Genomic DNA, 17,630 nt, shown 5'->3' on the forward strand with positions numbered 1-17,630 from the left:
AGAACCAAAAGAAGTCACTGCATAAGGCGTCAAAGAATTTCACAAGGAAACTAACGAGCTTTAAAATTCCAAAGCAAGGAAAAATTTGGCATTCAATATGGTCCGAACAAGCAAGTTTTTTCTAGATTTAACAATGTTAAACAACCAAGATCAGATGTGTAATTTAAAGCAAGGTTCTAAAAGACGTTTAGCGCTAGTTGGGCAGCGAGCTGGGACCTAGCGCCTAGGCCTGACTAGACGGATTTAAGTAAATCTATTGTATTTCATGTAAATAAGTGTCTATTTATACTTAAAATATATATAATTATTATGAAAATAGAATGACATATATATTATGAAGTATTGGAACATAATGAAAACATGGGGAGCAAACATATAATGTGTGTTTATTTAAGTGTTCAATAAGTCTCTTACAATTTATTGGAAACAATAAAATGCAAAAGGAAAGTTATCTATTTTCTATCTAAGTGATTCGCAATATAGGCAGATGCCTAGGCAAGTCTGGGCGGATGCCTAAGCAGTCTAGGCGCCCTTTCTTAGTTTTCAAATGCCTATGCATTAATCGGGGCGGTGCTCATCCACCTCGTGCTTAGGCAACGCTAGACGGGGATTTTTAGAACAGTGGTTTAAAGTGATTAAGAATATTCATCCCTCAATCGAACTTCTATGTTTAATTCATGCTCCTCTAATATCACTATTGTCACTTGAATGTAGGAGTCCTTTCAAACTTTTCAAGCTCCCTTTTTTAGTTCCCGACGTTAATATATTGGACTAAGAAAAGATAATTCGCAGACCTGAAATTAATCAAGTTGGCTAGAGCGATATGCTCTCTCTTCTGCACCTATGTTTAATCTCTATCTTGATTTAGACGAATTTAGTATAAAACTAGAAATCAATGCCGCGCGTTGCTGCGGGATTAAAAATTGTATGTAAGATTGTATTCCAAACATATGAAAGATTGTAAGATAGAAGATTAATACTATTTACATTCAAATTGTTAGAAAAAATTTATATACAAAATATTTAACAAATACAATCCACATACAACAAATCGTAGATTTTTTTAATATATTTCATGCATTATGTTTGATATATAGACAATACCTAACCTAAGTTCCAGATATAAGATGTGTATATCGAATCTAAATGGATCTTAATCTGTTAATCCTTATAATAATTGGGGTTACTAATATAGTGTCAAGAAATGATTGGATAGAAGAACATGGGTAAACCTGTGACAAAAGACATACTTACAATAATTCAGCCATCAATCTTAAGGTCTTTCGGATCGGAGAGCTGAATCTTAATGCAAGCTTTCTGCAATTTTCCAGAAATACAAATAAAAAGTTAAAATCCAAGTCTAAAAATTAACCGATATCCCAACTTTCTAATAAATTGTGATGACAAAATCAACAAAATAGAATGAAAACATGACTTAAACATTAAAGGCATGCTTGAATCTTGATCTAAAGTTGGTGATGAGTCGATTGGTTGTCACCAACTCTAAATGAGAATTCATCAGAACATAGAAATTTAAATAAAGAATTTTACAAAATCAATATTTACTAAAACCCCAATTATTTTGTTTATGATGTATTATGGCTTGCCAAAGACTGAAAAATAAAAATAAAATAAAATAAAAATAAAAGCACAACAAAGAGTCAAAACTCAAAGTCAAAAATCCATCTTCAAAGTACTATTAAATGCCAGCATTTACCCAATTTTAAGAAATTGAATTGTTAAAATTTAAATACCATGATCATTTCACCTTCCTTAATATTTTCTAAAGTTTCCTCGCCCCCTTCTTTAACCGCTGCACAAAAAAAAAAAAAAAAAAAAAAAAACCATATTACTCTTTAAATACTAAAATTGAATCTTAAATTCATAAATTATCCAAGACTTAATAAGCTCGTCAAAATAAGCATCCATCATAACAATAGCACTCAAATCGTGCTCCTTTGTTTCCCAACATTTTCTCATCAACCAAGCAGAGGAAAATTGTGTTCAACTAAATAGGTAGCAGTTGTGAGTTGGGTTTCACCTCTTTAAATTCATAATATTTTTAACATGCATGTCCATCATTATTTCTTTAATTTGCTTTCGAAATGGGGCAAGATCATGTTAGTTTAAAACTACTGTTAACATGTTATCATTCAATATAGTATAACATGGATCAAACAATTAACGTTCATAAACCCAAAAAAAAAAAAAAAAAAAAGATGAGAAATTAATGGAAAAATTATTAGTCTGACATGATAAGTTGCAAAACCTACATCACCAAATCGTTTTCGCTCAATGCTAATAAAAGCCTAACATGACTAAGTTGTAGTGCAAAGAATTTTAAGTCTCGACTCCCCTGAATGATGAAAATGCTTATAATCACAAAGTTCTCTGAATTTGCAGAAGATATATACCACATAATTAGACTGAAAAAAACTGATTTTCAAATACATACCAAAGTTGAACTCTTTCTCCAACCAGTATCCGATGACTAAAAGGCTCAACATATTAGCCAATAAATAATAAATAGAAAACACCCCATGTAACCAATTGCAAATGATGAGAAGCCACCCCTTGTGCCTGTCACCACCTTCTTTAAATCCAAAGCCCCCATCTTCTGCAACCTAAACCAACCAAAATCCAACACAACACCATGTTATACTTGTAATCTCTGTCAACTAACAAACTTCAGAGCAAAAAGAGTCTTCTCCAATTAGGACTAAAAACATCCACCAAATGATTTCAGATCAGTCCCCAAACTTGTAAAACATGTTTTTATGCAAATAGGACAACGAAAAGTACGAAAAACTTAAAACCAACCAAGTGGTTTTCTTAAAGCAAGAAATTGGAGCTACCACAAACAGAATGTATCAAATTAACAATATGCAATCAATGAACTATTTCATAACAAAAATAGCTAAAGGCTTAGACCCAAATGAGATTAAATGTTAGGAATTCAAAAAACAAATTGAAAAATCTAATTCCAAAATTCCAAACACCCACCAAATGGTTTCGGATAAAGTTCTAAAGTTGAATACATGTTACCCATACATCAGGGTACAAAAGAATGAGAAGTAAAGTATGAAAATTTTAAAACAAAGGGCCAATCGTGCTCTTTGGCAAATTACATTTTGAGTTTGGCTGTTTTTCAGTTTCACTCTACCCTTAGATTTGTTCTTCTTTATGAGTAGACCTTCCAACCCAACATCTATTCACATATATAAAAGCCCCTAGCTACACCAACACGAATCCAAAATCACATATATTCTCTAATGTAAACTAATTCATAGCTAATTAACATGTTCAAATCCTAATTTTCTCATATGATTATGTACCAATAGGATTAGGCGAATATGAAGAAACCCAAAATTTCCAGTCAAAGGAAAATTAATACAACCTCTGGAAAAAATAATCAGGGGATAAAAACTCAAATACCAAAAAATAGAATCAGCAAAATAATCATATAAATTGTGATTTAGATGAAAATATAGGAGGGTAAAGATTGGAAACGCACAGAGAGGGAGGCCTTGTATTTCTGCCAATCTGAAATGCAATCCTCCTTGTCCCATTGGCCCTTGACAAACTTCTTCGATTACCACCTACACAAAGAAACAATATCTCTTGAACCCTTTTCAGAAAATGAAAAATGGATTTGAGAGAGAGAGAGAGGAGAGAGAAATTAGGGTTTAAGAGCTAATTAAAGAAGATTGCATTGTGTTCATTTTTTCTTTTGTTTTTCTTTTAAAACTCACTCTTAATCAGGATTTCCTCTTTATCGTGTTTATAGTCTTTATTGTATATTATGCCTACATTATATCCCCATTTCAGTAAGAAATTGAAATCGGAATCAATATGCTTTTTGAGTAAACATGGTGTTTTCATTACATCTTTTTCATTAAATCTTCCATAGATTAATACACCCATGATCAAAATGGTCTACACGAATAGCCAAAGATTGACACAATTCACGTCCTCTCTCTAGCTAAAGAAAAACCTCTATATTTTTCTTTTAAAAGCTCCAATCACATTATCCAAAACAATACGTAAAAAAAATTAGAAAGAAAAAAATTCCAAAATGAATACAGGTGAACCACAAAAATAAAAACTGAAATTCAAATACTTAGAAACAATGAACTACATCCCCCATTCATGCACATAATCCACTTCTCTCTTTATCTCCCCGTCAGACTAAACCAAAACCCTCAAATCTCTTTTCAATACTGCAATAACATAACTCAACATAACATGGAATGAAAATCATTTACAACTTAGAACAAAAGAGACTAACTTATGCAACACCACCTAAAACACATAGAAAAAGGAAACAACATTCTCCAAATACACAAAAAAAAATTAAGAACAAATGGATTTGCACAGATTCAACGTTCACAATATACAAAATTCAACCTCCACAATATACAAAAAGTAAAAACTTTGTTACACAAAATCCTCAAAGGAAGATACTAAATTATTTACGTTGTGGACAAAGGGCTTCGAAGTCTATACACCAAAGCCCAAAAACAAACAGCAAGGTCTCCTGATCATACACCCAAGCTGGACCTGACAATATAAACAAACTCTCAAAATCACAGAATCAAAATTGAAACAGAAAAGCCATCTGTAAATTCAAAACAACATGCAAAATCACAAATACAAAATTCAAACAAAAAACCCATGTGAACATTGAAAACCACATAAACAAAATTCGAAACAGCCACACGGAGAAGTCACGAAACTCACCAGAACATGCTAGATTTCGTGGGTAAAAAACCGATCCTGATCGAATCGAAAAATTGATGAAATAGTCGATGAAATCTGTAGCCACCGAGAGGTTTTAAAATCACAAAAATTTGAACAAATAAAAGAAAACTCAAAAACAATAAGCTGGAGAACTCACCAGGAAACCCAAGGTTTCTGCAGGATTGACGATTTCCTCAAAACCATGCTTTTCTAGGTTTAAACTTTCTTCCCGAAGGCAACGGACCTAACATTATTTGGAAAGAAAATTCGATCACGAATTGAAAAAAAAAATTGAGAGAGAGAGAGAGACGAACCTGAGCTCGAGAGAGATCGAGAAATCCGTGGAAGCAAATGGAAGATCCCTGATTTTCCATCTTTCTTCCGTTCTTGGATGAGCAACACGTGTATAGCAGGAAGAAAATCCAACGAAAAGGCACACGGATGAGGACGCGTGGGCAACGCTGTGCACAGAGAAACAAAAAGCAGAAAAGCGAACGAAGAAGGCGGAGCAATGAGGGACGCATAGGCAAATGAGGGCAAAACCGCTTTTTTACTGTGAAAAAAAGCATAAAAAATGGCACAGAAAGAAGCATTTGGAGGGCGTTTTCGTCTGCACACTGTCCGTGAACAGTGCACTGGCGTTTGGGTTGTTCTTGGATGAGCAACACGTGTATAGCAGGAAGAAAATCCAACGAAAAGGCACACGGATGAGGACGCGCGGGCAACGCTGTGCACAGAGAAACAAAAAGCAGAAAAGCGAACGAAGAAGGCGGAGCAATGAGGGACGCATAGGCAAATGAGGGCAAAACCGCCTTTTTACTGTGAAAAAAAACATAAAAAATGGCATAGAAAGAAGCATTTGGAGGGCGTTTTCGTCTGCACACTGTCCGTGAACAGTGCACTGGCGTTTGGGTTTTAGTATAAGAAACTAGAAAGTTCTACCCGCGCGTTGCTGCGGGATTAATAAAAATTATAATAAAGCTTATGTTTCAAATATGTAAGGTCTATGCCATAAAAGATTTATACTATTTACATATGAAAATCTATCCAACAGACACCAAAAATTGTAGAAGTTTTATTACTTAATCTAGAATGACAAAATACAACAAATGTTGTTTACTGCAACGCTCAAAGTTTTTCTCCAATACTGTTGATTGATAAGAAAGCACCCTAGGTAAGGAAAGAAAATATTGTAACACATGAAATAAATTTATATGACAATGGAATTATACTGTAAAGAAAATAAGAATATAGTATGGCTACCTTTTTCAGCAATTTTATAGCACCTCATCAACTTTTGTGCGTTTGCCTCTGATTAGTTTTGTCTCACTATAACAAAGATTGAAAATGACAAATGTATATTAGATAAAAGCTGGATGAAAAGTAGGAGAACACACTGTTTGGTAGGGTGTAAACAGAAGGTTATACACCCGTCGATCAATTGGGGTGGCAAAAGTTGTATAGCTGAAGTTGCAATGTAAGCATTCTATATCATTGCGAATGTGCATCATTCATTTCTTAGGTTCTTTTAGTTCAAACCTAAACCAAAGAAAACAAACAAAATATTAATTACAGAATCATGTCTTTGCAATTTAACTTCTAACATGACTAAATATAATCTGAAGGCAATAAAGCTTGAACCTAATTCTATCAACCAAAAGGAAGGAACACTAAATTTTACACACGAAGTCCCAAGGGGTTTGATAAAGAAATCCCAAAATAGAAACTATAATTTGAAAACTGTGCATAGATGGTCAACTGTGTTCAAATGTGTTAATAATGTACATCCACCAAATTGGAAATATCAAGTTGTGAAAAATGAAGCTACTTCCTTTATAATAACAAAATGTTGGTCAAAATACCACTATGTGAACAAATATATCATAAGGAACAAATAGAAAAATGATACTTACCAATATCGACATATGGATTTCTTCGAAAGAATGTTACATGCAGTGTTATTATCTCAATGGTTTGGTCTGCGATAAGAACAGTAACTATTTAGAAAGCAGTATCATTGCTACTTGCTAGTCTTCCTACATGATTTAAGAATATAATTAATTAAATAGATATTGGATCACATTGACCATAAAATATTACATGCAACTAAAAAAAAAATGAGAATAGTAGTCGGAAAAATAGAAAACCCTTGCCGGAAAAAGTAACTATTACGCAATTACATCTCTGTTAATAATTGCACATTTAAATCTTTTTCTTGATCGGTAAGATGTCATAAATACAATGTTCCACAGTTCATTACATTCTGATTTCTAGCCATCAGAACCTGAAACACATAACTAATAGAAACTTACCACAACATTGTCAAAAGAGAATATAAGACCATAAACTTCATCCAGTTTGACGACATATCGTATTCGTTTAAGAAAATCTTATTGCAACTTGTCTTCCAAAAAATCCTACTCACAGTAAAAACTAACAGTAGCAAGTCATAGCATAATCAGTAAAATAATTTCGACAGAGCACATAAAACAATCACTACCATACATATAACTCCATAAATTACACCACATCAACCTTGAGAGGTCCAACATGTCCAAAACTCTCAAAACCTTTTCGATATTCAGCTCCAATCGCCTGAAAACAATGAGAAGTGGAGGAAAAAAAACATAAATTCATCAAAATTTCCTACCCAATGATAAGTTAAAAATGGAAAGTATTTTCACTGACGAATATATGCATAGTATTAGTTACTATGTTGAACTGTTGGTAACACGGAAAATACTCTTCCATTCTCTTACCCACCAAAAAAAGAAAGCACTATAAAAACCTCAGAGAAATTCTTTGCAAGATTATTCAAATTACAAAAGTGGTAAACCAGCAAGTCATGTTTTGGATCAATGTGGACCACATTTGTTTCACTTTAACTATCATAATTACAACCTCAAGATTAAATTCTAAATTCCACAATTAGATGAGCACTGCTTCCTGATTCTGCATAATTAGACATTTGCAATTCACACAACCTTCAATTTTAAAAGAACATTCAAAAGAAACAGAACTTAAAAGTATCGCTCTTTTTTTACCTTCTCAAAATCATGTCTCAGGGAAGCTGTTGTCAGATGCTTAGCTTTCTAGTGTTTACAATCCATGAAATAAAAAATAAATAAAAAAGAGCCTCTATAACCAAAATATGCATGATGATATTTTTCATTAGACAAATTATTTATTGATTAAAAATTGGGTAGTTTAATTATAATTACCTCTTAAGTCCTAGTTTTAGATTTCCTTATTTAATGACTTTTAGAGCTGAAAGTTTGAGAGCGACTGCAAATAATAGATCAAAAGAAATTTAAATTCATAAAAATTAATAAAACCCCAAAAGAGAAAACTGAGTTTGAAGTTTTTGCTGAACTTACAACACATAACAGATCTGTTTTTGTAACACATTTAGTTTCTTGGGTTCAAATTTTGGAAAAATAATCATTGATACATGAGAAAAATGTCGGAAAAATATGTTGAAAAGAAGATGAGTTGTTCATATTATTTAATTTGATATAGCTTGGTAATACTTACTGGTCCACTTTGATGCTAGAGAGTGGTTGGCCATATGGCTTGAACAGCAGAACATATGCGCTTCTTGTAAATACAATACCAAAACAAAAAATGAACAAAAAATCTATGAAAATTAACATCTCTTATTCCATACAATATATACAGTATATATGAGTAAATTGCTTACGGGTTGGACTTCAATATAACCCCACTCCTCTTCATCCATCTAGAATCCCAGCAGCTGCTACTGCTCTATTGAAATTGACTACCTTAGATAGTTTATTTCACATTCTTACACACATGACAAACCAAAAAACATTCAAAACATATCAATAATCTAAAAAAAGGCCAATTTAATACCTTTTCTCAAACAGGTGGTAAACACTGATAACAGAAAAAACAGATGAACAACCACTGTGAAAAATACACCCAAAGAGTTAGTGAAATTAGATATAGAACATGCAATCATTCATAAAACATCATGAATAAATAAAGGAAAACTTAACAACTCACCCTCACCGAAATCAATCAAACACTGTAAATCTGCAATTAACAAAACAAACAGTAAAAATTCATAAAATCAAACATGCAAAAAAAATAATAAAAAAATAAATAAATAAAATCAAACATGCAACGATATAAATCTATTAAACAGTTGTTAAGATAACATTAATGAATTTGACCTACTATTTTACTATATTCGACTTTTGGAATTTTGAGTGAATGAATGGCAAAAGAACATATAACAAAATAACAGAACCGTACCCCATTGGAGGAAGCCTGCCCGGCCAACCGGCCACAGACATCACCAAAGGTACAGAGCCCGGTTGAACTGAAGAATCAGAAGACCAAATCACTATATGAGCAACCCAAATGAGAGGTAGAGGGGAAATTCCAATATTACTAATTTATCGTAATTTATCCTTTATAAAGGGAAAAATATGACGGAAAAAAAATGAATTTGATGAAGCTCACCATCAATTCTATCTGGAACTTTTCTTCTCGGTGGTTTTCAACCTCTAGGATTGTTGAATTCCTGGAAGAAAAAAAAACCCATGAACAGAAAATTAGAAAAAAATTAAAAAATCGAAAAAATTGAAATTTTTTTTTACTACTGAAGAACAAAAAAAGAATCAATCTTTGATGCTCACGGTTTGGTCAGCATGATTCCTTCACGTTTATCATCCAATCTGAGCCTAGTAGGTTCCTTCTTGGTAGATTGTGTTTTCATCCCCTTCGATAGAATCCCAACACAAAAACAGAACTCAGTATTTTATAACTCTCGCCCCCACAAAATCCAGAGGAAACAATAAACTCTAAACCCTCAAAATCACCTAAACCCAAATTAAAAAAAAAAAAAAACCTAATTCTAAACACAAAAATAACCACAAATGCAGCAAAAACTGATACACGAAAAAACCCATAAGGGTCAGAACTAACCACAAAACGGCAAGACTTCAGACGTGAAGAAATCGGTGTGCGAAGCGCAGGAGCAAAGGTGAGAAGATGAACACAGCAAACTGAAAACGAAAGAGAAAAGCGAGAAAGAGAGAAGCGGAAAAACAAAAGGAAAAAGTGAGGAGAGAATGCGATGAAAACGAAAGAAAAAGCATTAAGGCCTCTGAATAGAATAGTTCCCGATGATCAACACGTGGAAGACAGAGTCTGAAAAATCAAAGCAAAACCAAAAAATAAAACAACCAGCCTCTGAACAGAACCCCCCACGATGATCAACACGTGGAAGATAGAGGCCCAAAAAGTAGAGTATAACCAAAAATTTAAACAATCAGAGGCCAGGCAACAACATTTGTGGGACAGAGAGAGAAAAAATAATAATTAAAAAATTAATGGCGGGACAAACAAATTATTTAAAAAATGGGAGTTAAATTAGGTCACATGGTTTGTGGCACATCAAACACTAAAATATTATAAAAAACCAAGGGAAAAGCACAGAAACAGAGAGGAAGAAAATGGAAGAGCCTTCGAGCACCTTCCACACCAAAAACGACGCACATGGGGAGAGCGAGTGTGAAAAACCCCAAAACGCGTGTGGCATGGGCAAAATTGCCAATTCATGTAGCATCTTGAAGAAGCCGAAAAACTGTGCGTTAGATTAGGGGCATAACCGGTAGGGAACTGTTAATGAACAGTGTTTTTCCACCGGCTTTTAGTATATATAAAATGTCGCTTGTGTAAAGATAAAAACAATTCAAATCTAAATATACGTTTTTATTTTATACAGATAATGAAATATGCAGATTTGGAGGACACAGTCCTAATCATTCACACAGTACGTAAACTTAACATGTAACAAAGTAAAAGTAAAACAGAACAACGTGACGAACAGATATAACATGTTAGGTGACATACTAAACATGTACTTGTTTTCCATTTTCTGCACTTTTCTATTTGGATATGAAACCGCCAACAGCGGCGCCTATTAGGGCAGTAGGATCTCCGAGTATGGCAGAGATAATGACGCGAACAGCGCCACCAGCTATCTCGCAACACTTTCTTACCTTCCCTCCTCTCCCTCCGCTGTCGTGGCTTTTCAGCGTCCCCTTCAGGCTGGGGATCCTCGTCTGCATTTCCCTAACCTTGTTCTTGTCCACGTTGAGATACTTGGCTTGCCAGCTCTCCACAAGCAGCTCCTTCACACATGACACATGAAGATTATACGTCTTGCATTCTGACCTATAACACCAACCATGCCCCTTGCCTCCACACTGGTGACAAGCGCTCGATAACTTGAGGTACAGGTAAAAGTTGCGCTCCCCGTCATCCAGGACTTGTGGGAGGTTTGCGCAACAAGGGTGCAGATCAAAACCACACCTCCTGCAGTGGTACACAAACCCTACAACATCCTTCCTACACGCATCACACACTCTCCTTGCAGCGCCCGGCGGGCTGTAAAGAAACTGAAACTCACATTTGTTGTAGAAGGGATGGGTGATGGTTGGAGAAGCCACAGCGCATGCCTTGTGCAAATCAAATTCACATTGCTTGCAGTTGTATTTGAGGCCAATTCCGGCTTCTTTGCACCCGTCGCAGTAGAACGGGATTTCGGTGTATTCGATCTTGAGCTTGTGTTTCGGGTGGATGGGGTGAGAGATTTCCTTGTCAATCTTCATGGTCTTCCCCCCAAAATTTTCTTGGTAAATCTCAAGTTTCTATGTTGGGATGCTTATATGGAGAATAAAAAAGGGGGGGGGGTTTTCAACAGTCTTGTGGCTAAGGTAAAGATTCTTTGCTTAAATTTCACAAGTGGAGAATAACAAATTGGTCACCTTGATCAAATAATTAGGGTGAGTTGGGACTTAGAGGGAGGGATCAAAGAAAGCATTCCCTTTGGAATCTGGTTCTATGGAAGGATGCTGTTTTGGCTATTGCCTAAATTATTGGATTACGATTAGCATTCCTAGTAATGGAGTTTATTGACTTAAAACCCTAACAATATTATTATAAGAACACTCATCCACTCCTTACATGTAAAGAATCATTTCTCCTTATCATTAAATCACAGTCTGACACATATATAAAGTAGTTCGTTAAAACGGTTAAAAGACAAAATATGCACACACGTCAAACTGTGATTTATCTTCAACTTAAAGATTTAAAAATTGGTGCCTGAGAATAGGAAACTTGTAAGTGGTTTTTCACTTGGGGGATAATAATTCTAGAGTATCAAGGAATGCTCTTTCTTTCAGAAACTTCAAAAGAAGCAGAAGCATGGATTTCTATGGAAGCTTCTTTATTTTTATCTTTATAAAGACAAAGCAAAAAGAAGCAGAAGAAATGTGGACAAGTAGAACAACTGTCACAGGTGACGTGGCCACTGTGATTTACATAGTTACGGGTCTTGTGAACATTTGTAAAAGTTGAAGCTGAGCTCGTATTTTTGATATTCTAAATCTAAAACTTCTTACTTACAATTAAGTAAGCACTTATAAAAGTTATCAAACTCAAATTTCATTTTCAATGTTCAAAATCCAATCTAATATGCCTCGCAGCACCTAGTTTTAGAATATTTATAGGTATTATTAACATGAAGTGTTTAAAATATTGGTAGAAATATTGATATGCATATTTGTAAAAATATCGATGGATATATTAATATAATCGATATTGGTTGCTTTCCATTGAAATGACGAAAATTTAACATGAAACTTTAGGTAATGTCAAACATTGGTTTAGACGAAAATTTCTACAATATTTAACCTATCTATCGAAAATAACGACGAAATCTACCGATTTTAGTTGAAATTCAAGAGTTTCTTCAATATGAAGTGAAGTTTAGACTTCACCCTCCTTTTCATATCTTTCTCTGATTTTTTCAGTTTTTAACATGGAAATATCAACATGTAAATATTGATCGTGTCGAAGAAATTTCAAACACTAATGATATAAGACTAACATACTTTTTTTTATATATAATTGTTAATAAACGCAAAGTCAAAAATCAGAATGATTCAACACTCGAATAAAATGGTTAACTAGGAAGCAATCAACTCAAACTCAAACATCGCCACTTGCTAACTAAAGGCAGCAGTGCACGGAAATTCTTGTTGTGTTATGTAAGCCTTGCTTCTAGCTTTCCACCCTTCACTTCCATTTTTTTTTTATTCCAAATTCTCTTTATTCGTTTTTCAACTTTATTTTCTCCATTTGTTTGTTCGTCCCTCTACTATCGTGGAAGGTTTAAATTGAAAACAGTACAAAAAGAAAAAGGGTTTCAAATTTCAATTTAAAGTGGATGATTAATTATCCAAAATCAAAATAAAGCAAGACTTTAAGAACTGTCACAAATGACTAAAGACAGTTAAGACCTAATGTTACAGCTTCCTGGCATTGACATTAGAGGATGCTTACCCGTGGCTAAGATGTTAATGAATGATCTTTTCCCGCAGCTAATGGCAGATCTTCGGTGCACGGTCCATCCAACGAAATCTCAACAATACTCAAAAAATTCTAGGGTGCAAGAGTAAGAGAAAGTTTCGGATACAACTACTGCCCACATCCGAGGGCAACCGGCCTCTAAACCCATCTTCCCGCTCTCTCCAAGTGACTCCTGGCAGGCCGGATGGATAAAAAGATGACAGTGGCTGAAACAGCAGGGTCTTGAGAAGGGAAGACAGAATGGCAGGGCTTCACCTGCAAATAGCAGTCACTCCTTCATACTTAGCCTTGCACTTTGAACCTTCACTGAAAGCTTCATCTTCTGCTCTTCCATATCTCGTAGAACAGCAAGCAGATTTGCTCGATAAACTTCACAGCGTTGGTTGGTGTTCTCCAACTCAGCAGACAATTCACGGATTTTCTTTTCCTTCTCATCCTGATGAAAATAACGAGTAAAGGATGAAAATAACAAGTAAACAGAAATAATGGCGTAGTATATCACTGTCATACTGAAAACACAAGCAGCATATATGTCATGATCAGATTCTAAGTATCATAATTCAAATCTGGGCCTCTCTGGCTACAGACATGAATCAACATGATGAATTGCCACGTTTGGAAGTTTGTAACCAGGGAACATGCAAAGATGCATTATTTCTTGATTTGTAGAGTTCAAAACCTACATGCACCTAAGCTACTGAATAAGCAAATAATTCAGAAAATATATCCACAATTTCCAGAATCCTGAGTGGCAATACAAGATTTTGCACTTCTCATTATTCTATTCCATGTTCAGAAACTTCCCAACCCCGGTGTGTGTGAGAGGGAGGAAGATATTCTCGTAAAAAACAATAATTATAACCAAAACAACACCAACAACAACAATCAGACCAGATTTTGAAGTGCAAGATTTACCGTTGGTTGATACCCTGCCATTTCATTTGCTTCAGTCGCATGAATTTCTTGGCTACCTCCATTGGCCAGCGAACTACCCTGTGTAGCTCCAGAACCTTTATTCTTTGTAGCAGCAACTTTCTTAGCAGCTTCCTGTAGAGCATTCATTGCTACATTGTATATGTGGATAGATTTTGCTCCCTCTTCTACATATTTGATTGCTTCCTGACGTAAATTGTTATACCCAACTGTTATCAATTCTCGAGAATTCCTTGGTGATTCAGAAGCACGTTCATCCAGCATAGCTCCTCCAGCTCCACTCTTAGCATTTCTTGTCCATCGCTTCAATACATATTGAGGAGGAAGTGTTAGAACATTCTCTGCTCTAAAAACTGCTAGTATGTGCCTACAGATTATCCCCGAATATTCAAACATTTGACAACTACAACTAGCTTTCATCTCAACGGAATTGAAGCTAACAGCATGTGCCTTGTGGTCTTCCCCAAATTTGGCCACTCGATAGGTGGCAACAGTTCCTGAGTCATTAATTTTGGTTGCAGGATTTGCCATGGTCTCAACCAACTCCTCCTGGAAGTTCTTAAATACTCTCCTCGTATAGAGGTTTGCAGCTTGTTTTTCCATAGGAGACGGTGTCTTCAGAACTGGCATGGTATTAGTAGTGTCATAATCTGCTTTTAGTTCCATCTCATGCCAACTAACTAAAGCTTTCTCATACTGCTTAAGCAAAACCTGCACGGTAGTGGCTGCATTCACAAACCCATCAAAAAACAAGGCTAACCTTTCACTTCCCTCATTTACAGCAAACTCTCCAAAAAAGGTGTCCTTCATGTAAACTGGGACCCACTGTTGCCTGGCATTGTACATGGACTGAAGCCACTCATTATCCATGGTGTAGTATTTTCCAAGCAATAATTGCCAATGTGACTCAAACTCATCAATTGTCTCGCTCTCATTGATGCACTTCTTAAATTCAGTTTCGAAAGTAGGATGAGAATGATACGACTGATCCAGCTTCTCTTGCGTTTCTTTAGATATGGCCCACTTACAGAAGCGATGGCGGGTTTGAGGAAGAACTTGCGCAACTGCAACTTGCATGTGCCTATCTGGATCAGTGGTGAAAGAGACAGGGAGGCGTCCAGCCATTGCATGAAGCCAAGTTTGAAATAGCCATACGAAGGAAGACTCAGACTCATTGAGAATTAACGCACAGCCAAACAACACTGGCTGGCCATGATGATTAAATCCAGAGAATGAGGCAAATGGTACCCTATAGCGGTTTGTCCTGTATGAAGTGTCAAATATAACGGCATCTCCAAAATATGTATAGTTCAACCTAGCTGTTGCGTCCACCCAAAATATATTACCACTAGAGTGATCACTATCACCCTGAACTGCATAAAAGAAAGTAGGATTGTCTGCCTGCATTCGTTTTAGATAGTCCAGAACATGCTGACCCCCACCCCCAAGGGTCCTTTGTCTGATGCCACTCATGTAACTTCTAAATTGATCTGTAATCAAGAAGGAAGAAAAAGAGTCAGAAATGGTTCCAGCAAAGTCTATGGTTAAACACAGAAGGTAACTCACACAAAGCAAGGTTCAAAACTTCAAACTAAAACTAAAGCACTGTATTCTGCAACGATCAGTGCAGTTTCACTAAAATTAAATGATAATCCTCACTGCCATCATCATCACCAGACTCATCCGGACATTGCAAAAGTTTTCCATCCCTAATAAAATTCTTACAAGAAAGTCTTTAGCTTTATTCAGTAGAAAAATGCCACGATTGCATAGTAAAATTTATATTGGCTGTAAAAAGGCCCCACTGGCCTGAATTTACAATGTTAATGTATTTAGAAGTTGGGTATTGTTATTAGCACTCCTCCCTAGCTCACTCTATTATTTTCTTTCACTAGGTGGGAGTGCATTGTGAAATTTTTAGTGTCAATAACAACTCCAATTAGAATTCAAGCTAGTTTTCAACTGTCAGTGCACGGATGCGGTATTAAAGCTGGATATATACACACACAAACATGTAAAATTATAAAATCAACCATTTTTTGTCAGAAATTAATCAATTTACCTTAAGCATGGTTTTTTTTTTTTTCCCCAGCAATCAGGAAACTTCAAAACACTCTATAAACAGTCCCAATCTTTGGAATTGCTTTCAACCAACATCATTAACATTACAGTTACTAAAACAGGAAAAGTAAAATCTTTACCAGTTAACACCAACCCGCAAACTATTTCACAGCACAGAGAAGAAACTGTAAATTTGGTGAAAATAAGCAGTTGGGTGGTTAAAAGAAAGATGCTTTAGCCTTTACGAAGCGGAAACTGCAATTAATTGGGTGTCCACACCCACACTGATCAATTTACACATAAATTTTATTTTTAAATCATTGGGCTTCAAAAAAATGCAGAGAAATCTGGAAGAAGATGAACAAATTGAAGCAAAATTATATGTAGTGGGCAACTGAGACTTACCCGAAACTGCTATCGAGCTCTGCTACTTGGTAGGAGTAGTGGGCCTTCGTCAAAATCAAAGGCAAGTCCCGATCGCCGTCGTCCTCCGGCGATTGTGTTTCTTGAGAGTTGAGAGTTGAGAGTTGAGAGTGATGGAAAGGCCCGGGTAGACGCTCTCCCCCTTGTTTTTATTTGGATGAATTGAAACGACTTTCGAAGCAAAACCCGATCCTAGTGAATAGTGATATGATGTACTGTGAATTTAATCTTTAAATTATCAACTTTGTAAAAAATTAGATTCCTAAACTATTTTTATTTTCCAGAAAAAGCAGGCATTAAATTATAAAAATCTGTTAATTACATGCATGATATTTTATTTGAAGCTACTATATTCAATTTTCTGTCAATTTAAATCACGTTACTTGCATGTGATACACATTAAATGGTAGATTGGTAGTTTTTTATAAAGAAATAATGTATGAAGTTAATTTTGGAGGATAAATTAGTGGTTTTCATAAGAAATAGTGTAAGTTAACTTCGGAGAGTAAATTAAACGTTAGATTTGCAACCTATATGAAATGTTAAAGGTTTATAGCCGAGAAAATGCCGGTATTACACTCTAAAGTGTGTCAAGTGACTTAAGTTGACGAAAAATTGGATAGCTTTGAATATAATAGTACGGATGAACTTAGCAACTTTTAATGAATTTAGGGGACTTATTTTATCAAAAAAATAATTCATAAACCTAATTTTCACTAACGTGATAGTTCAGAGACTAAATCAGCACTTCACTCTAGTGCTATAACCTTTTTTTTTTTTTTTTTTTTTTTTTTACATGGATTCATGAGTAGGGTTTTTCAAAATGCTATTTTAAAATTACATAAAAAGTCGTTTAATATTACGGTCTAGTGGCTTTTCTTCACCTATATAAAAAGTTCTCGACTATCATGTACATATATTGAACTTATAATCTATAACACTTGTATTCTTTACCAAATCTCATTTTACCGCCTTCATGAAGAAGTTGAGGTTCCACCATAAAATCAGTTGACAATATTAGAAGTAGCCCAACTATTTATAAGTACATGCAAGGTCCCTCCTCT

General features: G+C 35.1%; 2 protein-coding genes and 1 long non-coding RNA gene across 3 annotated transcripts; all 3 read right to left on the reverse strand.

Annotated features, from left to right (window-relative positions):
* Positions 1-4,474: 4,474 nt before the first annotated feature.
* Positions 4,475-5,653, reverse strand: LOC137724577 (uncharacterized). Its single transcript, XR_011067460.1, has 4 exons — positions 5,055-5,653; positions 4,898-4,984; positions 4,741-4,815; positions 4,475-4,560 (listed from the first exon to the last, which is right to left on the reverse strand). It is a non-coding gene; the product is annotated as an uncharacterized lncRNA (long non-coding RNA).
* A 4,844-nt stretch (positions 5,654-10,497) lies between these two features.
* On the reverse strand, positions 10,498-11,410 carry LOC137721107 (uncharacterized). The gene has a single exon (XM_068460223.1). It carries the CDS (start codon positions 11,382-11,384, stop codon positions 10,659-10,661), a length of 726 nt encoding a protein of 241 aa, XP_068316324.1. The 5' UTR covers positions 11,385-11,410; the 3' UTR covers positions 10,498-10,658.
* Positions 11,411-12,989: 1,579 nt separating this feature from the next.
* LOC137726256 (protein FAR1-RELATED SEQUENCE 9-like) lies at positions 12,990-16,690 on the reverse strand. Its single transcript, XM_068465153.1, has 3 exons — positions 16,549-16,690; positions 14,065-15,572; positions 12,990-13,585 (listed from the first exon to the last, which is right to left on the reverse strand). Exons 2-3 carry the CDS (start codon positions 15,553-15,555, stop codon positions 13,418-13,420), a joined length of 1,659 nt encoding a protein of 552 aa, XP_068321254.1. The 5' UTR covers positions 15,556-15,572; positions 16,549-16,690; the 3' UTR covers positions 12,990-13,417.
* Positions 16,691-17,630: the final 940 nt, after the last annotated feature.

The sequence above is a fragment of the Pyrus communis genome, chromosome 2 (assembly GCF_963583255.1).
Source record: "Pyrus communis chromosome 2, drPyrComm1.1, whole genome shotgun sequence".
NCBI classification, from domain to species: Eukaryota; Viridiplantae; Streptophyta; class Magnoliopsida; order Rosales; family Rosaceae; genus Pyrus; species Pyrus communis.